Raw genomic sequence first — 25,044 nt, forward strand, 5'->3', positions numbered from 1 at the left:
ATTTCATTCATAACAACATTATTCATAATATCGTCTCATTTGTTGAAATAATTTTCAAAGATTTTAATTAATGCTTAAACTCAATAAAAATTAAAACTTTATTTGATTATAATAACTAATTTACAATACAATACAATACATTAGAAATTTATAAGTAATCAATAATAGCAATAATAATAATATTAATAGTAATAATAATTATAATAATAATATCAATAATGATAAAATTTTATGAACAAACAAATGTTTTATCCAAATATGTATTCAAATATATTCACAATTATATAAAATAGTGTCATTTTAAAGCTTAAATTGCCATTAAATTCATGGCATTTGATTTGATTGAATCGCTAGGTTTCCGTCGGCAGTTGAAGGACCTGTGCCAGCCGTTCCTCTATGAGAAGTGCCATTACAAGAACGGGCAACACTCTCAAACAATCTATCAAATAATAAATACAATTAAATAAAAATATAGAAAAAAACTATCAATCAATCAATCAATTGGTTAATACTTTTCAATTTCTGGAGCACATCTGACAAATTCGTGATTCCAGAACTTAAACGTTGGGTTCTTTATTAACTCAATAAATGTCACTAACAAACCCCATGGATGGGGACGGTTGACAATTAGACGCTCTAATAGGACTCGTGTTATTTGTTCCTGAATTGCTTCGGTATTGGATTCGGCAAACAGATAGAGTAGAGTACAGCTGAAGTAATGAGTGTGAGAGTTGGGATAACGCAACTGATTGGCGATTGCGTTCAAAAATAGATAGCGACCTATAGATAGATTTGCAATTAGTTTCAATCAATTATAATAAATATAAAACACAAACCCTCAGTGTCGAGAGCGACGGCCAAGTTTTGAAAGATATCCATATGTGATGAATGAGATATTGATGACATACTAATACTTTTGGCCGGAAGCGATTGAATTGCTGATTGCCCCACATATAAAACTAAGCCATTAATTAATGGTATGTTATAATGAGCCGAATCGGCGGCATTGTTGGGAACAGATTGCTGGAGATATCCTCGCAAATCACTTAAAAAAGCAACTGGACTTCGACTGCGAAGATAAGAATCCAAATCTTTTTTAAACACTTGAGTTCCAAAAGTAGCCAAAGTTGTAGATCCACGCGGCGGTTGTGTTATCTCATTGAGTGAATCAATCTTTAAATTTGGTGTAAATGGATCCGGAAGTCTCATGTTTCGCGGGAATGCACTCAATACAAGATTACGCATTTGAATGGCATTACAAGGGATGACATCACATAATCCGTAACAATATTCGCATAGAAATTCTGGAAAGTCATGCAATAGAACCAAAAAGACTTTCAAAGTGCCCTAAAAAATGTAATATAATTTGAGTTTCATTTTTTAAATTAAGTATATATACTGTATATTAATAATACTTTATAGAGTGAATCCATAGATTGTGGTAATTCCACGTTTCGAAGGAAAGGGGCCTCAAATTTAATTAAGTCGACCAATAATTGGGCGTACATTTGCCATCCTTTAGTTGGTGTTCCAGTATTTATAGATCCCGATAACAGACACTTCTCCATAAATGTTCGGTGACTAATGAAGTCGAGCCATGCGAATGCAAATGACGGCACTTTTGATGGCCTCAATATGTGAAGTGTATTACAGAAAGCGGTCAATACTTGATATTGAATTGATTCGAGCAATGGGTCTAATTGTGATGGATTGAGACCCAATCCAATTTGATTGTGTTGTAATAAAACCGATCCGGGAAGTCCTAAATTGGTTGGCCCTAAGACTAACTCCATGAAAAGCAATACAAATATACGATAATATGGTAAGTGTTGGAAATCGGCTTGTCTTATGTCTTGATCTTGAGTGGCCACACCAGCAATTATGTTCAGAACTTTATTCAAAAGATTCAGTTTTGCGGTGGTTTCAGAAGCGGCACCCGAAGCAGCAGATGAGGAACCACTATGTTTGACAAGCATTACTATGAGATGGGTAAAGGCATCCAATGTATGAAAACATTTGGAGCGGACATCAATAATATTTGATTGGCCGGGTGTTTGTGCGGCGGCATTGAGTATGCGATAACACAATTCAACACACATTTCAGTGGATAATCGGAAAAATCGAGTGATTAAGTCATCGGTCTTTAAAATTCCCTATAAATATATTAACATTTTGATAATTTTACGGATAATATTAATTCACAACTAATTAAATTACCTGAAGATTCATTTGTTGGACATAGAATTGGAATATCTTACTGGTATTTGCCTGAGAGTGATATAATTGAATCCATTCTCTTAGAAGTCGTTCAGTTTTCTCGAGAAGACCGGGAGGATCGACATCGAACTGACGCGTTTGGTTCACCGCGTCGTGCATTTGAACCATATTTGTCGGAACTTCATTATTGACTCCAACGGGACCAGATTGAGGACCACGAAGTATATCAACAATTTGCTGAATTTCAGCCATTAATGGGTGATTTGATACTTTACTCAAGCGAATTAAATTTTCAATAGTATTGGGAAAATCGGTTTCACTAAAGTTATGGCCATATATTTTAATAAATTGAAGTGTAAAAGCCAGAGCCACTGGATTTTGGGTTGACTCTATTAGTTGTGCCAAATGAATGTCCATCATCTGAAAGTTTATTAGTTGTGCTCTAATAAGTATCTCCAGAAGTTCATCGGGAAGTGCCGGTCCGGTCGATGAATTAAACAAACGATCCAACACAAGACGTGTAATCTGTTTTGTTGTCCATTGATGTGTGAAAGCCCGCGGATCAGACAGAGCTTTAAGAATAACTAAATATATATCGCGTGCGCGTCCGATGACCATCATATCTGCCACTCCTGTTTGATCTACATTTGTCAACAATTCTTGAATGGCTTCTAAAACTTTTTGAATCAATGTAAGCGCACACATGATATCTCTTGGATTTTGACGGGCGAGTATCAATGTCTCAGCAATAGATCGAATACTATTTACAAATGGTTCCGATGGCATGAATTGAATTTGACTGAACTGTCCCATCAAAACTTCTAATTCATTCATTAATTTGTCATAAATGGCAACAAGTGCTGCATCGGCTGCTTGTGGCGGAACTGGTGGCATATCTGTGACAAAATTTGATGCCAAATTTGATGATGGCATTGATGTTGGCTTAAATTGAGACATAGAAGGAGCAGCAGAACTAACTACTTGTCCAGTGAGAGCATTTGACATAGAATTGGGACTATCGGTGATGGGCGACAAAAATCCGGGAATATTTCTACCCAATTCTTCGTAGACATTCATTTGTTGTTGAGTGACTGGACCTACTTTAAGACGAATAGCTTCGGGCATTCTTTCCGCTTGATATGTAAGAACTGCTGGATCGCAATAACGACGACCTTCAGCTCTGGCGGCTCTTCTCATTTCATACTCAGTCTTCAACTTTCTGTCCAATTCTATCAAAGCTTTTTCAATAGCAGTTTTTTGGATGAAACAACAGCACAGATCAATATTATCGGTGGCTATGGTATGAGCTGTAGCTTCAATAAGTTCTTTGGAAACTTGACATCGATTAACAAATGCATTCGTGAGTGCAGTTTTGATGGACATAAACAACGGATCTTTACAAGTAATCATAGCCATACCAGCCGTTAAATTTCTGGTCAAATAGTGAGCGGCAACACACATATGGTTCTCATCGGGATCTAAAGCAAAATCTTTTTTGATGATATTCTCAGCGGTTGTCAAACTTATTTTCATACTCCTCTCAACCACCGGTACAATCCATTCTTGAACTGCTCGCTCAATAGCAGGTCTAACCAGTTGTTTAAGAGCTGGATTAAGATTAAGAAGTTGTAAATTCGGTTGAACTACAATGTGCTGCAAAAATCCGTTTGTATTGTTTACATTGATTTCATTGTAATCAAAAAGTTTAATGCCCGGTGAGTTTAATTGTGTACCACCAATAGGTACTGGAGCTGTCATTGGCATTGGCATAGTCATAGGCATAGTCATTGGCATAGGCATTGGCATAGTTGGTACTTGTGTATGAGCTGGCATTAATTGTGGTGCAGGAGATGGTGTATGTGGTGTGTGGTGATGAGTTGTAAGTGTAAGTGTATGATCGGGTAATGAAGGTATTGAAGTCACAATTTTTGCTGCGCCACCCAATTGATGATCAATTTTAGTATACAATTCTCCTTTTAAAGCATTTGATTTTCCAATCAATGTATTTATATCTATATTTAATGTTTTGCACAATACTTCCACTTCAAACTTAAGATTGAGTTTAATATTGTGTTCCTGATGTAACTCAACCAGAGCTCTGATAATAGCCATTGTCCATGGATTCGGTGGTTTGAAAACACGAGATTTTGCACAACTTTCCAAAATTTTTGCAATGAATGGAACAATGTATAGAAGTTCTTGAGTTCCTCTGTGATAGGATTCTACTAATAAATTCTTAAGCTCTAAGTCGACACTGAGAATTGGCTTATTCTTAGCCAATGATAGCATTCCTAACCAATGACCTAAGTTCTTAAGTAATGATCGATCACTAAAGTTGGCGATCTCTTTATCACTGCTCAGCAAAACTTTGATATTCCTATGAGTTTCATTCAAAACAATTTTTGTTAATTCAGGCATTTTTAACATTTCAATAAAATTAGCGTAAAGAGCGTGAAAGTTAGGCTCAATTGATGCTCTCTTCATCACAAAGTACTGTGCGATCCAACCATTATATTGATCGTCATTTCCAATCGCTTCTTTGAACTCTTCAGTTTTGATCGTAAGATTGAGTTGTGATAAGTTGTTGATAATAAAAGCAATCTTGTCTTGAATAGTATCGGGAGGAACGGTATACATTGTCTCTCCCGCAGCTAATAATGTGTCAATATTTGTGGCATTTGCTATTGAAGGACGCGAGTTATTTGTTGTTGACATAACTGATGTATTAATAGATGTAGTAGTTGTGATAGTAGTCATCGAAGCCACAGTAGTAATGGTGGTTGTAATTGGTGGCTGAACTACCTTTTGGTTCAATAAATTTAACGTTGAATTCAAATTACTGCTTAATTGAGGCATAGCTGATGCTAAACCAGAATTAGTAGCAGCAGTAGATCCAGCAAGAGATGGAATTCCAACGGGTGTTGTATTGAGTCCGGGTCTCATCGATGGTTCCATTGATTGAGTGCCACATTCAATATATTCAATGAGATGCGGCGGAAACTCTCTAAAATGTGTTATTTGTGCCAAATGTTGACAATATAGGGGATAATCTTTAAGCTTAGACTTGAAGCGATCGAGTGCTGCAATACCAAAGTAATACATTTTGCTTCCGTGAGGTTTCCTTAAAGCCTCCAAAACGTATCGCAGAGCCACCACTAGTGCCATATACTTGACTAAACCCATTTGAATGATACCTCCAAACAGTTGAGCTGTTATTAGTAGTTCCCGATCGGGATATTGCGGGAAAAATCCATATTCTTTAAATAAGTTTCTAATCATACAAATAAACACTTCTCGTTCTCTCTTAGCTGGCGAGTCCTGAAAGCGGCGAAGCATATCAAGCACGTCATCGATGGACAAACTTCCTGACTGTTGCTGATTATAGATTCTTTGGAAGTATGAATCGGCTTCTTCTTCAATATCTACGCTAACATTTTGTTGCATTTCTGGGAAAATGGTCGCCCAATCATTTTGTTTAATACTTTGCGCACTTTGCAAATTAGCATTCAATGTATTATTATTTAGATTTTGTTGTGAACTTAGTCCCAGAGCATTAAATGATGAACGAATTGATGGCGCAAATGTTGAATTAGTTGTGTCAGGAGTTTGGCTAATATTCAAATTACCTAATCCAAGATCACCGATAACTGATTGTGGTAATGAAGGCAAAGTTGGTCGAGTAGTACTGGTAGGTGCTATCATTGGTACGACTCCCGGCGGTCCTTGTCGGGGAAGTTTTGTTATAAGACGTGTTGAATTGGCCACCATTGTTAAGACAGCATCGGTAACTTCTTTAGACATGGATTGAGTAGTTGTTAGAGTACCGGTAGTAATGCCTGCAATGCTTATGCTTTGTTGTAAACAGGATAACATTGTGGCCAATGTTTCTGCTGGTAGTGTCATACTTGCGCTATCGGTTGGACTTCCGGCGCCTAACAATGCCGGACATCTACGAGTGAGAAACAGAATACATGCGTTGACAAAACTTTCGCCATTGCACTCAATCTTATCTTTAAGCCATTTGTCTAATTTAAGATATTCACGTCTTGATGCCAGACAGGCCAAGTCAATGACAAATGGAAAACACGTGCCGTTAAGCAATATGTTTAAAGCTTTGAGATCTTGTGCCACATCCAGTATACGAGACAATCTTTGCTGTTGTTCCTCATGAGGTGACTTAATATAATAATCACACATTCCTTGAAGTAACACTTGTTTGGCCCAATTGTTGGTATTTTGATTAGCATTTGGTGTCAATTCGTTTGTATTCCATATTGTATGCAATATAATGGCAGCGTTTGCATGATTTCCCAGAAACACAGGTATCGCTAAATTAAGTAATTCGTTCTTAATGGTCGACGAACCGTCTCTACAGCCTAACAAACCAAGAGCCACAAGATCTGGACACTGTTGAAGTGGCCATTTGAATAACTCCATCACATTCGAGTAAAAGACTGAACTCATTTGTGATTGCATTGAATTGTAATTAATTGTACAAAAGTCGACTAATATCTGATAGAATCGTTGATATTTCCATGAATTCAGTTCAGGTGACGATTCAAAGTCTGGTTGACATTTCAACACATCTAAATGTGACACTAATTGATCGATAGACCCGTCACTGCCGGATAAACTTGTGGGAGAAGTGGATATAATTTTGCCAATTAAATGATTTTTAATGCACTGAACTATAAATCCAAATTGAAATTCAATATTATTTGTCCATAACTTGTGGAAGAATGTGACGCCCAATACAGATAAACCTTTAAATTAGTTATTAATATTAAGTATAAATAATTTAATAATAAATTGATTTAATAAAGACATACCCTGTTTATCAGTAGCGCACAAATTGATACAGAATTGCCAAAATCGATGAAAAGTATAATTATTTTTATTAAACGATAGATTGCCAAACATTCTCTTAGCGTTTGCAACAAATGCTTCACAATCTATAACTTGAATTATTTCAGTCAAAGGAGAAGCTGAAGACATTATTTCACGACAAATATCAGCAAATGTGTCGATCTCTTCACATCGTTGTTGACCAGATTGTTGACCATCAGAAGCACGTATTTGAGAATTTTCGCAAATGGCGCACAAAATTTTTGCACAAAGTTTTGGCGTAACATTGAACTGTTGGACTACATCTGCAGTTAACGACACACCACTTTCATTGACAATCATTCCTGCGATCTGATCGTCAGTCAAACTACCGGCACTCGAGGCCAAAGATAAACTCTCCATTTGAGTAGACATGTCTTTTAGCAAATCCTCAATGTATGGTAAATACAAGAAACGGCTATTTGAGGGTATAGTGTCACTCAATTTTAAATCTAATGAAAAATATAAATAAAATTAATTGAATTTTTTAAAAATCTAATTCCAAATCAATACATACCTTCGGTTAAGCTTTGAGACCAAGATTTGTGTTTAAAGTTCTTTGTTTGTGTAATATTAAAATGTGTCAATTGATTCAATGAAGTCGAGTCCCTAATGGATAATTGTTCCGCAAAATCAACACTATTAAGACACGTGAGCTGACTCTTGTCTATCAGAGCCAACTGAAAGGCAGTCCTTTGAGTGTCATTCAGTTTAAGACATTTACAAATATTATCAACATTTGTAATATCGAGTCCTTTCACAGAGTATTTAATAAGTGTCACCCAATTGGCCGACGAAAACAAGTCTAAGTCGGCCAACAATTGCTCCAATAAAGCACTTCTTTGTGGATCACTTGACGATGTGATGTTCGTAAACAAACACCGATAGATCTGACGTTCGCATTCAAAGCCAAAATCACTTTTTAACTGATCCAATGATAACAGATTTCATCGTTAATACATTGTTGAATAAAAGACGCAATTTTACCAATTAATACATACCTTTAACAATAGGTTGAGTTGTGATTTGTAAAGACGTTTATTAAAATCTACAGATATAGTAGTGTTGATGGCATTAATGGCAGCCGAAAGTGAGTCCAATGAGTCCATACATGAGGTCTTCATTATGAAAACTCGTACCAAAACAGCGATTCATTATTCGTCTTAACATTCATTCGGGTCAGAGATGGCCGACAACACACATACAGACACGCAATCAATCGCTGGTCAGATATTAGTTTAATTAATTCAATTGGGAAGTGTTTTAGTGATAATCACTGAACACCACTCTTGAGTTACGACTTAATGTCAATACATATGTAAAGCAATGGCGAACACAAAGAAATTGAGACAAACAGTCAGTCATTCAATATATTAAACACTGAATACACTGTCTATAGTATAGACTGTACTCTACTGTAGTATTCAATACACTATACACTCAAACACTATACTATCCAACACTGCATTCAATATGTGAATGCCTTTTACACATAACAGTCAACCCGTTAACCAATCAATGCTCATATAAATCAAAGTTATCTGAATCAGTGATTCAACTTTAATAACAATATATAACATTCAATCATAAATATACTGTAAGTCATATCATATATACACTCATTGGTCATACATTTATACATATAAATTGATTATTACAAAATGACCATGCTCATTAAATAACCATCATTTTTGATACAATACTCTACATGTATATTCAATTGCTATACAATTATCATCAAAATTATATTAAAATATTTTTAATTGATTTATTCATATAATATAAGCAAATAAGACAAAGTATAATAAGTTAAATGAATGACAATTTTATTAAAATAGACAAATACTTAATAGTTATAAAATTTTATTAATATTAATACAAATCAAATCAAATCATTAGTTTTTGTTAGTCTTCTTGCTTTTAGAATCGGATTCGGAATCCTTTTTGTCGTTTTCTTTATTGTCTTTGTTTTCCTTATCATTAGTTGAATCCTTTCCCTCTTTTTTCGAGTCTTTCGGTTGATTCTCTTTTTTCTCTGCGTCTCTGTTTGTAATCTTATTGTTGATCAGATTATGCAATGCAATCACCGAACGAACCAAAGCGGCTAAATAGACGACAAGCATCTGATCGTTGGTTTTAACAAATGTTGATTTAACAAACAGTTCACTGGATGTGTTGGGTAAGAGATTAAAGATATCTTGAAGTAAGTAAATGATCGGATGATTGATTGGTAGTTTGTTTGTCACCACAAGATCTAAGTACTTGCGAATGGCGTCAATCTGTGACTTTAGGCCTTTTAGACCCATTAACTGATTAGTCACTCTCTGAGACAAAGTGCCTAAAGTGGTGTCTTTAATATCTCTTAAAAGATGTTCGACTCCTACTTCCTCGGCCTCTTCAGCGCCAATTTCACTGACAACGTGTTCAAAAGTCTTAGAAGTTGGCGACCCGTCGTCGTGAACTTCTTCGACAGCAATGTAAGCTTCCGTCGGTATTCCCAAATCTTTGGGTTTCGCGTCAATTATAACCAGAACTGAGTTTTGACAATATTTGCGGATCAGTTCATTAACTGCGATATCATTTTGTTGTAATTTGGGTCCCGTGTGATACCACCCAACGATACGCTCCTTTGCATTCACTTTCTTAAACATTGCGTACATATTCTCGAGATAGTCGTGATCTAAGAACCAAACACTTCGATCTCTTTCGTCTTCATCAAAGGGAACTATTAGATCAAACAATGAGTTATTTCTGATATCAATTGATATTATTAATTAAATTACCGGCAAAACTGTTGGATATGTCGAGAACACCTTTGGATTTAAGTGATCCCAAAAGTATTCCGACGACACGCTTCTGATTACCGATTTTACCCATTCTGTTGAAGTGATCCACAACTGATAACAACACCAATGGGTGGACAACCACTTTAGTGACGGCCAATTCGGCCACTTGTCCCACAGCCACCTCTTTGACAGTACTGACGGCCACTTTCACTCCACCCGTATTCTTGTTGTCCATTGATTTCGACAATCGATTGGTTTTTGACTTAAATGTTGAGTCAATAGATGTCTTGAAATGAGTGAAGAAGTGGTCAAAAGTGTCAACAATTCGCTGAATCACTTGATTTCATATACAATTCAAAAGGGCTTAACTTATATACAGATATACCTCTTTAATGTAATTCATATTTCAAATTATTATATTATATTCATTCACTTAAATTAATCATAAAAATTAATATAATTTAACAAAAAAATGCAAAAATGTATAATTTGTTTATTAATTGTTATTATTTTTAATTTATTGATTTTAATAATTAATTATTAAATAACTAATTTATAATATAATGAGATATTAGTGTAATTTAAAGCCGATTATAATTATAAGAGAATTAGTACTTTTCTATTAATAAATTAATAGGTATAACATATATATAATAAATATGAATAAAAGGTCCGAATATATATATATAGCCTTTTGTGGTTTAATAAGAGCTCAAACACAACGTAAGATAAATTTGTTACAAAAGTGTTCCCCAAATGTTTGAAATCAAATAAATATATGTATTGTTAGTATTGCTAAATGTATTAAAATTGATTGATATAACAGTTTCTATGAATTATTCATATGATATGTATAAACAGTAATATTGTTTTTAGTGTTATTTTTGATGACATAATCATCTGATTTTTGGCCACATCTACGACATCATCGGTCAAAACAATGGCAGCGAAGACCAGAGTGGACAACGTCTGTGACCTACCGGTCGAGTTGTTGGACATTATTATGACTTATCTTTCGTACGACGAGACGGCAAAACTGCGATTAGTCTGTCGTTTGTTTGATAGCTGTTCCCAACGTCTTCTTAACCGCGGTTTCTCTAAAGTGGAGAAATATCACGCAATTTGTTTCAAACGGGTTAAACAACAACTGCCGAGAAGGGAATCGGAGCGCAGGAGTCATCCACTGGCCCGACATTGCGAGGTGTTGTCGGCCATTGAGACCAGACTTTCACTATTAGGTAATATTAGAAAATATAATGATTTGCTAATCAATTGATTATTTGATGTGTTTTTGTTGTTGTGTTGGCAAAGGTATGACATTTATGAAGTACGTAGAGATGAGTCTCTGTTGTTTCATTCCCGGCAAAGTCATCGATGAAATCTATCGCGTATTGCGTGTCATTCAAACCAATCCAAACCCTCCTCGAGTTCACGAATTAATGCAAGAATTGCGTGACATATCATCGATGGCTATGGAGTACTTTGAAGAAAAGATAGCACCAACTCTTAAAACTAAATTGAGTGCTTCATCCGGTATGATGTCATCGGTTGCCTCACTGAGTGCCTCGGCTATCGGTTCCAGTCATCGATCGTTACCAACGACATCGAGTACACCATCAGTGGCTATGACCAGAATCGGCTCATTTTCAGACACAGAAATTAACAAAAGCAATGCTAATAACGCTTTATTCTTACAAATACAGACCTCACAAAACACTATTAAACGAGAGTTAAATGACATTAAAGTTAAATTAAAGGAGTTGTCAAACGTTAAGAGAGATATAACGACGATTAGGAATAAAGTTAAAGATTCAGAAAAGCTATTCTTTGAAAAGGATCAAACAATTGCAGAATTGAAGGCAGAACTCGAAGATCTGAAGCGACGTATGAATGAAAACGAAAAGAAAAATGCCATTAATTCCAATAATGAACAACCAATTCATAAAGAGACTAAACCTGATAAACGCAAGATAAATATATCTCCAAAAATCACTAATAAACGGATTCGCAAACAGTTAACAACTGATGTCAAGGTTAAAGAAGAAGTCCAAACGAGTCTTGTAATTGAGTCACCAGTCAAACAAACAACTAAATTGAAGAACAAAAAGTCGACGAAAAGGCCAACTCCTAAACAAAACAAAATTTCTAACAAAAAGAAAGTTTCTGTCAAATCAACAGCAAAATCATCGCCAAAACAAATAAAACTAAAGAGTCGTTCATCAAAAGTGACTCAAAATAAAAATAAGTCTAAGAAATGATTTAAACTAATATTTTGTAAATATTTTATTTACTTTTGGTTAATGTAATCAATATTATTATTATTATTATTTACCTTACCGGTAAGTTTGATTTATAAATATTACTAAATAATTATAATAATTATAATCAAATTATTAAAAACACGTTTTCAATTACCGGTAGTATTAATTTTATAACTTATAAATACTATAACAATATTTTTATTAATATTTTTAGAGATTCATCTCTATTATACAGTAATGTAATATTTTTTTGTGTTAATCCAATGCACATCAAACTAATTAGTAATGAGTAAATCATTACCAATAATGCGAATTTTTTGTTGTCTTTGGATTAATATTTAATCTCAATTATTTAAAACTTATAATAAATACTTGAATAGTATTATAAATTTATAATAATTATTACTATTATAATTGATAATGATAATAATTTTTTAACAAATACTAAATTTTATTATTAAAATTATAATATTATCTGTAATTATATTATGAAGTTTCATTAAAATTCTTAATAAAGTTTTTTTTAAAATTTAAATACAATGTTTATTTATTATCTAATAAATTAATGAATTTATTATTATTTTAATATATTATATAATTACGGTAAGTTGAAACTAATTGCATTGGCTATTTTGTTTTATAATAATTGATTTGTAAATTAGGTTTTAACACAAAATGTTTATATTACTGTAAAGACTAAGATATTAATTTGTTATTATAGTTATAAAAAGATATGTAAATCATTACAAATATTATCATAAATAAACACATTTTAATATTAAATCACATTTATCTCAATATAAATTATAAATTCGGATATATTTTTGTAAAGATATCTTTGATTATTGTCAACTAATGTTAATTTTTGTATTTACAAACAAAATATAAAATATATTGCATTAAATTATGTATTCTACAATTATTAATTTATTATTAAAGCATTAACAGTATCGTGAGTTTACATATTTTTACAAAGATGTCAAGGTACTTTAAATATTTATAAGATTTATAATATATATTAATAATTATCAAAAAATTTATAGTTATATAAAAAAAACTACAAAATGTAAAACAAATTAGTCTATTCTGATAATGTTTAGAAATTTTTCTTTTTTTATGAAATGATTATTGAAAATAAATTAAAAATTCAATGAATTCATAACTAATATTTGAAATAATAATCATTTTTTCAAAATTTTTCTCATTTGTTGGCTTTGCTGTTGAATTCTGAGTTCAGTTCTTTCAGTTTGTTTAGTGATTCTGTCGATGAGCTGATTCTGAACATCCAATTCATTGCCCAAATCTAGTGATAATTCTTTGAGTCTTTGGAGTCCGAAATCAATTTCATTTAAATTTTCTTCAATTTTATCATTCATTTCATTGGATTTATGCCAATATTTAATGGTTTCACTTTTGTTTTGGATGTCAACAAATGTCCATTCATTTTCATTGTAATTATTATCATCAGATATATTATCATTTGGTATACCATCGGTTACATCCGTGACATCAATGGATTTAGACTCAATACAACTCTTTGCTTCAAATAAATCACTTTTATAAGACACAATAGTTTCAGATTTATTATTTGATTTCTTAGAAGAGAAAACACTTTTAAATCCACTAAAAAAACTTTTCATTGATTTAAGATGTTTTTGACTTTGATTGAGATCGGCATCAATTGAAACGAGTTTATCTTCAACTTTGTTTAATGTCTCTCTTTGTCGGACTAATTCCCGACCAGTTTTTATACCAATTCTTTCACTTTCTAAAATCAAACTCAAAGTTTGTTTACAACTCTCGAGTGAATTCTCTTCTGTTTTTAACTTTTCTTCAAACAGTTCTCTTCTTTTGTCTTTCCATTCACTAAAAGACATTTCTTTTGATGATTTCTTATCTGAAGCCAAGTCATTGTCACTACATTTCTTAGTGAACTCAACTTTGGTGTTACCATTAACTTCATAATTATCATTATTACTAATACTATTCATATTTTAAATATATGACAAACAGATTATCTAAAAGTAATATAAATTAAAGTCAAACTAAACAGACTTTTAAATTCAAAGATTTAATTTTAATTGTAAAATAATTTATTAATACACTGTTAATATTGCATAAAATTGATGTTTGCTGTAAATACTGTTTATTAAATGTTTGTTTATTAAATAATCTCAAATATTAATCAAATATTTACTTATCAATCAAAATGACACTAAAAAAATAACACTTTGATGTTTGCAATGCTTTTTTAAAACAACTTTCATCACTAATTTTAAAGTCTCTCAAATTTAATTTTGTCCAATAAATTAATATTTAATTTACTGTTTAATTGATTAATAGATAAGTACAGTATTATAGTTATAAAGTTATATAAATTTATATACTAATATATTTTGTTTGTTGTCACAAATGTAGTGAAATTTAAGTATTTGCTAACAATGTTATAAATATACAAATTTAAACCACTTTTACATAATTATTAGCAATTTAATTTAATTAAAAAAATAATATACTGTACACTAAAGTTATAAAGTCGTAAAATAATACTGTATTATACGACTTCATAACCTTATACAGTATTATATTGTATTATACTGTATGTACTACTGAATAGTATTATTATAATTTAATATTAATTTTGATGAGTTTATGCAATTAAAATAGCAGTTTGTTTGCAAATTATCAGTGAAATTGAGATAATTTCCGACAATATTTAATACCAAAAACTGATAAGGAAAGCATATTTTGATATATAATATAAAATTATATTATTGGTTCACAAATGATATCATATTATTTTATTATTGCAGTCAATGCATAATTCATTGTAAAACTATATTATATTATAATTTGTTTATTTATTCACATTTCATTTAATAAATTAAACAATTTTCTTTTAGTCATAATTTAATAATTACCGGTATTTTTATTTATTTATTTTATTTGAATATTAAGATATTTATAAATATTAACATATATTGTCATTTTGATTGTATTGTTAGAGTTTATTAGATTTACTTTTTATATGTGGTTAACAAGTGATATATTTTTCTCAATTAGTTCATAGGGTTTATCGCATAAAAACTTTCATTAATTTTACTTTAAATTTGGCAATAATTCAACATTTATTTAATATTGTACTATAAATATTGTATTCAATAATAATTTTGAATTAATGTGAAGAATTAATTAGTTATAAATAAAATTTCAATATAAAATGTATAATAATAATAAAATATCAAATTAGAAATAAAATGTGATAAATTATAATTATTATTTTGATGTATAATTAATTAATTTTTAAATCTTATTATCATTTAATTACATCAAATAAATTAAAAACTATTGTTTGAAACCCTTTAGTCAAAAACACATGAGATGTCTCTCTAAATGTTTTATTTACTATTGAATTATTGCATTCAAAAAAAGTTTTATTAATAGTTGTTTACAAACACAATATGTTTGGCAACTGATTTGAGGATCAAATTAAGTGATAATGTGTTTGAAATGGTTATCATTTTTTATCGATATATTTGTTGTCCGCAAACGTAAAAAGTGTGTAATAATAGTGACAATTATATCAATAGTTATTTTAATATATTTTATTACAAATTTTAGTCAAATATTATCTAATTTAAAGTGCAATCAATTGAAAAGTAAAGCATTGAATGAAATATGTATTGAATTTATGAGAAATCAATTTACAGGTCATTTGTGTCATGAATTGTGTCAATCAAAGACATTACAACTGATTGAGTGTCCAAATATTGACGGACACAACGGCAAAGACTATGTGTTTGTCGGTCACCGATATGATCAACAAAGTGGTCAACTCGTTGACAAAATTGTTTTAAAAGCCAGAACTTTGACGACATTTGAATTGATTGGAAGCACTTCTTGGATAAAAAGTTTTGCAAATAATAGACAACTAATTATTAAAGCAATTAATGATATAATGACTGCAAGATTTGGACGATTACCCAAACAACAAGTGATCTCCGATACTAATGATAATCAAATAAATTACTTTTATGTAAACCAATTAATTGATGGATTAATTGATGGTAAAGGAGATCAACTGAACGAAACAATTTTGACAAATATATGGCTTCTCATACAAGACAATGAGTATGTCTTAAGCAAAATCTATCCAAATATATTCCCTACAGTTGTGGGCACTTGTGGTCACTTTTATGGTGTCAAATATGCCGATCGGGTGATAGATATCTCTTACTTTACTCCACATTATTGGCCACTTGTGTCACAAACTTTTGAAAAGCGTATAGAAATTGGTATAAAGATAATGACATTTTTAAGAGACTTTATTTTAATTGATCCAAAACTTGAGTTGTGTGACATCAAGTTTGAACATTTGGCACTCATGAGTGGTCGTCTGTATTTAATTGATTCAGATATGATATACACTAAAAAAGCCGTTATTGAGTCCATTGAATGGATCAGCCATTGCAGTGAAGACAGTGATTGTGATTTTATAGATTGTAAAGGCGTTTGTATTAAAGATAATAAATGTGTGATTGAAGTTACCGACGATGACCTGTCAAGAGTTTGTCGCAATATCTTCTTTATGGGAAAACTATATAATTTGATTGATTTGGGATTATTTTCACAACAAACTAATGATTTATTTATTAATAAAAGTATTCAATTAATACATAATCATTGTTTCAATAGGACTGATCTCATCAGTGATATCAATGCTATTCATTTAATTTTATTAAAAATTAAGTCCAAACTTAGCAACAAATCTGAACTTTAAAACAGTAGTTCTTATAAATAAATGTTTTATTATTTTAATAAATGTTTATTAATATATTTTTATAGCAAATTTAAAAAATGTAAATTAATTTATTTAATAAAAAACTTTTTATAATTTGTATTTCAACGACAATAACATTGTTGATGAATAGCACTCAATATTATAGACTCTATAATATAGAGTATTGTATTAAAAACAAAAATAGTAAACAAAAAACATTTGAATGAAAATGTGATTCAAAAGCATTTAAATTATTATTTGTTTATTAATATATAAATTATATTTGAATTGACGTCCAATTGATTGCTTCAAAGTTAATGTCTGACAATGTCTTTAAAAGGTTATCATTAATAATAGATTTGATATTATTGTTGAAAATAATAATATTTTGATGAAAACACTATCTAATTGTGTTTGTCTTTAGAGGTATACAAAGGCCTGCCATCGGAAGCGCTATCAGTGGCCAATCGGATCGGTTTAAAGCACAGCAACAAAGATAGTGGTGACAAGTCTTTTGTTAATAAGTTTGTGTCGCAAAAGATTATTGACGAAGAGTTACGATACACGACATACCTGTTGAAGGATATACCGAATAAATTTAACAGAAAAAAGAAGAAAAACAAGAAAACTATTGGATTAAATGCTAAACAAAGAAAGAAATTGTTTTCTTTGAAGTCAAATGATGTCAAATATGAGACATTTGAAAGAATTAATGATTTGTGGCACAAATACATTGATTCAGTAATTAATGAAATCAAATGCAAAAGCGATGAAATCAAACTAATTAGGGCTGACTTTCACGGCGCGTATGTCTATGTGTCCGCCGCCGCAAACCCAACACTGGTCGGCGTTAAGGGCTTTGTTGTCTATGAGACCAAAAATACATTCAAAATTGTCAATAAAGACAATCGACTATTAAGTAAGTATTTAATAATAAACTAATGATTTATTTTAAAGTATAATACAATAGTTTATTATTGATTAGCGATTCCTAAAAACGGTACACTTTTCGCCTTTGAACACAATCAACAAATCATCAAATTTAATGGTAATAACATACGGATGAGTTCACATCATAGGTCTAAGATTAAGCCAAAACTTAAATTATATGAAAAATTTGTTGATTTTTAAATAAATCTTTAATCACTGCAATGATATAATGATTTGCAACAATTAATTAAACTTAATGATAATGCATATTAATATACAAAAAAAACTATTTATATTAAAAGTAAGCGACGACTCTATCTATCTCTTGGAGGTCATCCATCACTTGCGAAGGTGTGGTACCAATCTTTTTGGCCAAATCTGACTTCTCATTCATCGAAAGTGTAGCGAATTTAGTGAGCAGATCGCCGTCTAATATGTTTTTGCATGGATTAGTTAACTCAGGTCTCGAGATTTTGATCATTCGGAACGCCTTTGGATTAAGTCCTGCCGTATGTTGGAGTGAAATGGTTAATACGTTTTGTAACATCAATAGTCTTCGGTATGTCTTCTCTGAAATTGGTAGCAAATATCCGAGACTACCATCAAGTGTTGCAAACATTGTTATTTGTCTCGTCTGTAACTGTTGTTTAACTCTTTTGTCTTTAATATTTACGGGAACTTTACATTGAATTCGAAAAAATGAATTAATAACTGAACCGAAGTAATAGTCGGCTCGTCTTAATAGTCGTGTTCCTCCCATACTTTCCCTCACTTCTGGTTGATATGAATATAAAATTATATTCTTTTCAGAATCAGAAACAGCGAAACACATTTGTGAACCATCGACGGCATAATCACATGAATACACTTGAAGTGAACGACAATCTTTGCTGACAAGCGATAGAGTTCGGGTCTCCTCTTGATATCGTAGTATTGATATAGACTTATAGATATCAGCAATAAGAACGAGATTTTTGATGGAAATGGCTGAATGAATGTAGATTTGAGTGTCGATGAAAGCGATTCCAATAAGTGATGATTCCTTTAACTGCCAAATATATAGTTTTTGACCGATTGCTGTCAATAGAAATCCTTTGACCTGACAAAGAGTAGTGACCGGACCTTTCTGTTCCTTACAATAAACTATTTTAATCTTATTTTTAGTTAATGGCATTCCTGGTTCAGGAACTACTTCAATGATGTCAAGAATCCAAATCCGCCCTCGATTTGTGACATCTTCGCCATAATTATAATTAGTACCAAAAGCTATGTATCCTTTAAGTCCGGATTCTGTGCCCTCGGAAGCGAGCATAACATTCTTAAGGCACGTCACGTGTTCCCATTCCTCTAATTCCACTTTTGTCTGCGGTATTATATCCCAATTAACGGGTGATATGAGTTGAATTGAAAACCGTTCGGTCTTCGGATAAATATATCTGTTATCTCTTTCAAGAAAGTCGTAATCTTTCTCTTCGCCACCAATTCTGACAATTTTGGTAACTTCTTCCAAAACACTGGTCACTAAACAATATGTCTTACTGTCGACGTGATAGTTAATGAAATGTGGAGTACATCTAAGTGGTACTTTCCTGACCGGCCAATTAGCGTCATAACTGAGATGTGTTCCCAAAGCACATATACGTAACTCTTCTTTGCTATTGAAATACAAGAAACCTTTTTGACAGTTGACGTTATGAAAAGGCGCAAAACAAGTAACCGATCCATCGATAGTCATCTCATGAATCCGTAACTCTCCTCTGAATGTCATTATAAACCAATGAGGATATGGACTGCAGAGGAAAACTCCAGAATAGCCAGAAATATCTTGAAAGCAACGCAACCACATCTTAGTTGTCGGTAAACTACAATTTTTTTCTGTTTCATTCGAATCGTTTTGATTGGTGTTTCGACAAAATTTTGGTTCATTTACAAGAATATTATGATTTGTAAACTTTTTAAATCTAAGTTTCAAATGGTTATCAACTTGTGTTTCATTATAAGGAAACGCTTCATAAATAAGTAATTCGTCATCAAATCGGGCGAAAAGCATTGGTCGCGACTCTTTAGCTCCCATTCCTGTAATCAAAATTTCACGAGTGATTGGCATCGATGAGGGCAAGTCTTGTTGCTGTTGAGACCCAGTATAGTCTGTGCTCTGAACACTATCCACCAGAACTTTGGGAGCCATCGGAAAGTTCTTAACTAAAAACGTTATTTTAAATGTCGGTAAACTATAGATCTCAAGAACGCCATTCTCTCTGACAATAAACAACCAATAAGTTGGTTCTTGTGATTTGACTTCTTGTAATTTACATTCATCTGATTCAGAAGTAGTCGGCACGTCATTGACTTCAGCAGTTTTTATAGTATTATCTATGCTATAATCGCCATAAAGAAGTTCATCTTCTTCATCAACTGTAGTAGCATTTGGAAGAGCAGACAACTGTGCGGCCACTGTTGTCGATGACTTAGGAACTGTCGACGGACTTGTGTTTGCTTTAGTAGTGTCTGTTTGAGTCTCGGATTTAGTTGTGAACAGACCACTGGTATCTTTATAGACACAAATGGTCACAATTTTAGACTTTGCTGTCGATAATTCTGGTCTAGAGATGATAAGACGGGCATTGCTTCCGGCTTCATGTTTAAGACATAATAAAATAATAACACCATTTTGGCTCATAAGTACAGCGTATGGATCTGCTAATGATGTGTAACAAATAGGTGATCCCACGTCTATAGGAAAATGCTGAAGTTCACGGACACCGTCAAGTAGTCGTACACCCATTGGTGACACTTGAAGTATATATTGATTGGAACCTAAATTACCCGCAAATATTGTTGACGTTTGACTACTGAAACCACTTTGATCCAACTCATTGATCTCTTGACCTGTTTGAAGAACAAGAGTGGCATCAATTCTGCTAATTATAAGATAGGCGTGCATTAAGTTTGTGTCAGTCTTTGAATCATTTGTATTGTCTTTAGTTGACTGTGAATTAGGACCATAGACTGTCCACATATCGGTACAACCGGGCAATTCAAAAGTGGTCACTATTTGTGGTCTTATTGTTCTTTGAAGAACACTAAGCGCTCCATTCTTAGCAAAACCAGAAGTAGTGACTAATTCCAAGTCAGGCTCTTTACCCGATGAAAACTCTTCGGCCAGCATTTGCGGTTCTCCCATACAAATCTGACCGCACGGACTGATGTTAATAAGTGAATCACAAACTTCAAACACAAATGTTGTCGGCGTTTCCTTTTTGTTTTGCAATGTCTCCTGTTTTCCATAAGCTTCAAATAAATCCTTGTCCTCAATAAGGGCCACATCACCGGCAAACCAATTACCGATATTATCCTTTTCTGGATCCACAGGCACATCATTTTCTTCTATTTTAATTTTTTTATTTAATGGTTCTCCAAATTCGTCAATTGGTTCATCAGATTTATCTTTGTCATCGTCTTGTTTGTCATTATTTTGTTCACTTTGGTCATCACAAGGAGATTTCGTGTCAAGATTGGGCTCTTCAACAGTTGAATCTGCAATTTCATCAATGACTGGTTTTGATTGGATTTCATCGTAAGGTCTTTCACTGTAGTGGACAAGTATGGAGTTTCCGAGTCGTGAACCGAGAAATATATAACCGTTTTCGCATAAAGTAATAGAAGTCGAGAGAACACTTGCGGCACATCTGTCAAAATGAAAGCCTCTTATACTACGAGTCATATCATTGGAAAGACTTAAGACATAGAGTTCTCCGGTTCTCAAACTTATTACTAATTTATCATTAGATATGAAACAGGCTTTGGATGCGTCCAATGATATCTTGACATCTTCTTGTGTTTTCAATAAGAATGATGTGTTGCCTTCAGTAAAACAATTGAGTGAAACACCATATGGTGGCAGTCCTTGATTTAAATGAATCAGTGAATTATTAGCAAATATTAAGACACCACCGATAGGTTTGGGAACAGGCATTGCTTTGAAGCAGTCATATGGCAAATGATTCATAGACCAAATGTGTGGATGAACCCGTTGGTGGACATCCAATGATAGTACAAGCATAGCACATGTATCCTGACGGACTGCCACACGTCCAGCCCATGTGCGGACCGGTTCGTAAAGTATAAGAAGTGTTGGCTCATAATAATTGTGCAGAAATTGAATATCAAGAATATTATTGACTTTTTCTCCGTATTGTTCACTATTGAGATCCAATTTATACGAAGCCATAACCGGTGACTTGGAAGCCGTTCCGCCCACAGGGAAGCTAACCGTTGAAATATTTTTATGATCATCACCCGTAGCGATATCCTTACGAAATGGCAAAATCATAATATTCTTCGAGTAGAGCAATAGAGCCGCACACCGACCTTCGGGATCGCATCGGACGACTGGCGGCATTGAAAACTGTGTAAAACCTCCTCTCATCTCCTGTTCCTCGAAATAGTGAAGTGAAGTGGTCTTCAAGTCGTGAGTGTTTGGGTCGTACTCAACGATAGACAGTTTGGCCGATCGGAAGGCCAATAATATTGAGTCGCGTTGTGAGCCGACAAACGACACTTTAGCGATGGACTCGATGTTACCGAAAACTGTAAAACTCTGCATACACTCCAATCGCACTCTCGACGCATCCCTACCGATGACCACCACTTCATCTTTTTGTTCATCTTTTGTCGTTTCATTGTTCACTTCATTTTCGGTGACCAATCGGTAAACTTTAAGTTGTGTTGAGCCGATTGTCACCAAATTGTTTTCATAATTGTTATAAAAATTACAATAAATAGAGTCCTCGATATGTGTCGGCAAATGACTGGTCCGACAGTAGGCATACATTGCGATCGATATATCAGTGCATTTGATGGACAAAACCAATCAATAGATCCAAGACTTGACTCACTCTTCAAATAACGTGACAATTGATGACAACTTATAATATAAACAATTGCTATATAGAGGGCAACATTGTATACAATACACATCAATATATTAATAGTATTTATAATACATATAACACTGTATTATTGCAAACATTATTATTAGTGTATTGATTAATAATTTTTTATACTCTATTAAATAGTTGTTATAATAGTTGCTAAAAAACGTCAAATAGTTGTTAAAATAGTTATTTAAACTGTATTAAATAGTTGTATATAGTTGCCAAAAAAGCCAAATAGTTATTGAAATAGTTATTTATTTTCTTATAAATATTTCAACTGACATATAATTCACTTGTTTTCAGCATATTTACAAAAATGATTTATATAAATAAACTAAATATTTCTATTGTTAAAAAAGTAATATGAGTTGATAACAGTTTACACATTTTATATAATTTATATAACTATTACTTTTTGTTTTTACATATATTTGAGCAATATTTTACAATCTAATGCTTATATTTTTCAAAATAACTGAAATAGTTATTTATAAGTTTTTATAGTTGCTAACCTAACAAATAGTTATTTATAGTTATAATAAAATTTCGGAAATAGCGTCCACTGGTCAACTTCGGTGGACATACTAAGTCCCAGTTATAAGCGTTAAGCCGACAAAATAATTTATTTAGTTGAAAATCAAGACACTAATTATTATAATAGTAAACACATTATTAATACAAATACTTGATTTTACTATACTTTCCAACAAATCTTTATTCCAATTGCTTTATTCATAGACTACTAAATAGTATTGTATTTTACAATTTATAATAATAATAATTTAACTAATAATATATAATTATTATTTTGTAATACAAATTATAATTGTTATAAATATTGAGTATATTATTAATACTTATATTTTACAATATTTTTTATTTAATAAATTTATCTCAATATTATCATCATATCACACATAATTTATGATGAGGAGAAAATTTAATAAAATATTAGAAATATTCAATGAATTATTCATTAATAAACCTGCTTAATATTTATTTTTAATTGTTATAATATTTTATTTAGTTAAAAATTTAAATAATTATTTAAATATTCTCTAATATAATAAATATAAATTTTTAATTACTGTAAATTTAAAAATCAAATTTCAATATATAAGTAATTTGTATTTATTAATTATTTATAGTTATAGTTTATTAGTAAATAAGCAAATGTTGTATACAGTATAATAATAATGAAGTAAATTATAGCTATAATTAGATTAAACATCTTGTAAATGATATATTAAATATTAAGCACAAACATCACTAGTTGTGTAGTTTAAAGCACTGGTATGTCAATGACTATGATTGTAATAGTGCTGATCAATTATAGGGTAATCAATTAGTTTTGAAACACTAAGTGTCTATTAATTCTTCATTACTGTAGATATTTAACATTAATTTTAATAAATATTTTATTTGAAATTCTATTTATTTAAAATAAAATGCCTTAAGTTTATAATAAATATATATATATTAATTATAGTTTGTAAAAATTGCTATTAATAATTTTTATTAATAAATATTTCTAAATTATATTAATATACCTGTATTTATATTTTATTAAGAGTATTTCAAATAATTTATAGTAAAACTCAAATAAATATATTATTTTTAAAACAACATTTTATTTAAAACATTTGATGTTAATGTTTATCTTATTTAAATAACATATGCACTGTATTTTACTGTACAACCGGTATTTTAATTTTTTTTTAATATAATTTTATAATAAATATCAAATTCTTATACAGTAAATGTTTCAATTTAACAATTATAATGATAATAATAATGTTGCATAAAATTATACATAAATTTGTGCTTTTAATAATCAAAATACAGTATATAATTATGTGACAAGAATAATGATCACTTGATTTAAAAAATTAAAACAATATAAAACTAAAAATATAAAATATAAAAATATAAAAATCAGTGTTACAAAATTAAAAAATCTAATAAAATAATATAATATATAGTGAAAATGATATCTTAATAACATATAATGATTTTATCTAATATTTAAACAGTTCATCATAAATTATAGGTGAATGAATTGACCAAATGTTTAGTAATTGCACATATTTTTTTAGATCTTTATATAAATAATTTTAATAATAATAATAACAATAATTATATAATAATAATTATTATTGTAATTATTAATAATAATTAGTGTTCAGTTGATAATGAATTTGATGGCACAACGACTAGCTATACCTCAATATTACTATAAAATTTTACAA

At 31.3% G+C, this 25,044-nt stretch overlaps 7 protein-coding genes across 7 annotated transcripts; 3 read left to right on the forward strand and 4 right to left on the reverse strand.

The window, feature by feature from the left end:
- Positions 1-204: 204 nt before the first annotated feature.
- On the reverse strand, positions 205-8,623 carry LOC128962881 (CCR4-NOT transcription complex subunit 1-like). The gene is made up of 8 exons (XM_054309287.1): positions 8,103-8,623; positions 7,619-8,027; positions 7,047-7,553; positions 2,218-6,980; positions 1,416-2,153; positions 837-1,347; positions 513-780; positions 205-439 (listed from the first exon to the last, which is right to left on the reverse strand). Exons 1-8 carry the CDS (start codon positions 8,223-8,225, stop codon positions 325-327), a joined length of 7,434 nt encoding a protein of 2,477 aa, XP_054165262.1. The 5' UTR covers positions 8,226-8,623; the 3' UTR covers positions 205-324.
- A 317-nt stretch (positions 8,624-8,940) lies between these two features.
- Positions 8,941-10,272, reverse strand: LOC128962688 (26S proteasome non-ATPase regulatory subunit 7-like). Its single transcript, XM_054309088.1, has 2 exons — positions 9,885-10,272; positions 8,941-9,826 (listed from the first exon to the last, which is right to left on the reverse strand). The coding sequence occupies exons 1-2, from the start codon at positions 10,120-10,122 to the stop codon at positions 8,997-8,999; spliced, it is 1,068 nt and encodes a 355-aa protein (XP_054165063.1). The 5' UTR covers positions 10,123-10,272; the 3' UTR covers positions 8,941-8,996.
- Positions 10,273-10,717: 445 nt separating this feature from the next.
- LOC128962271 (F-box only protein 28-like) lies at positions 10,718-12,163 on the forward strand. Its single transcript, XM_054308636.1, has 2 exons — positions 10,718-11,125; positions 11,199-12,163. Exons 1-2 carry the CDS (start codon positions 10,828-10,830, stop codon positions 12,143-12,145), a joined length of 1,245 nt encoding a protein of 414 aa, XP_054164611.1. The 5' UTR covers positions 10,718-10,827; the 3' UTR covers positions 12,146-12,163.
- Positions 12,164-13,329: 1,166 nt separating this feature from the next.
- On the reverse strand, positions 13,330-14,112 carry LOC128962532 (synaptosomal-associated protein 29-like). The gene has a single exon (XM_054308908.1). The coding sequence runs from the start codon at positions 14,023-14,025 to the stop codon at positions 13,330-13,332; it is 696 nt and encodes a 231-aa protein (XP_054164883.1). The 5' UTR covers positions 14,026-14,112.
- Positions 14,113-15,635: 1,523 nt separating this feature from the next.
- LOC128962490 (divergent protein kinase domain 1A-like) lies at positions 15,636-16,928 on the forward strand. Its single transcript, XM_054308864.1, has one exon. It carries the CDS (start codon positions 15,648-15,650, stop codon positions 16,926-16,928), a length of 1,281 nt encoding a protein of 426 aa, XP_054164839.1. The 5' UTR covers positions 15,636-15,647.
- A 213-nt stretch (positions 16,929-17,141) lies between these two features.
- LOC128962157 (ribonuclease P protein subunit p29-like) lies at positions 17,142-18,074 on the forward strand. Its single transcript, XM_054308508.1, has 3 exons — positions 17,142-17,268; positions 17,353-17,847; positions 17,914-18,074. The coding sequence occupies exons 1-3, from the start codon at positions 17,256-17,258 to the stop codon at positions 18,057-18,059; spliced, it is 654 nt and encodes a 217-aa protein (XP_054164483.1). The 5' UTR covers positions 17,142-17,255; the 3' UTR covers positions 18,060-18,074.
- Positions 18,075-18,153: 79 nt separating this feature from the next.
- On the reverse strand, positions 18,154-22,822 carry LOC128962035 (cleavage and polyadenylation specificity factor subunit 1-like). Its single transcript, XM_054308352.1, has one exon. The coding sequence runs from the start codon at positions 22,690-22,692 to the stop codon at positions 18,154-18,156; it is 4,539 nt and encodes a 1,512-aa protein (XP_054164327.1). The 5' UTR covers positions 22,693-22,822.
- Positions 22,823-25,044: the final 2,222 nt, after the last annotated feature.

The sequence above is a fragment of the Oppia nitens genome, unplaced genomic scaffold (assembly GCF_028296485.1).
Source record: "Oppia nitens isolate AA-2021 unplaced genomic scaffold, nextdenovo-longstitch-racon4-pilon3 scaffold6_pilon_pilon_pilon, whole genome shotgun sequence".
Taxonomy (NCBI): domain Eukaryota; kingdom Metazoa; phylum Arthropoda; class Arachnida; order Sarcoptiformes; family Oppiidae; genus Oppia; species Oppia nitens.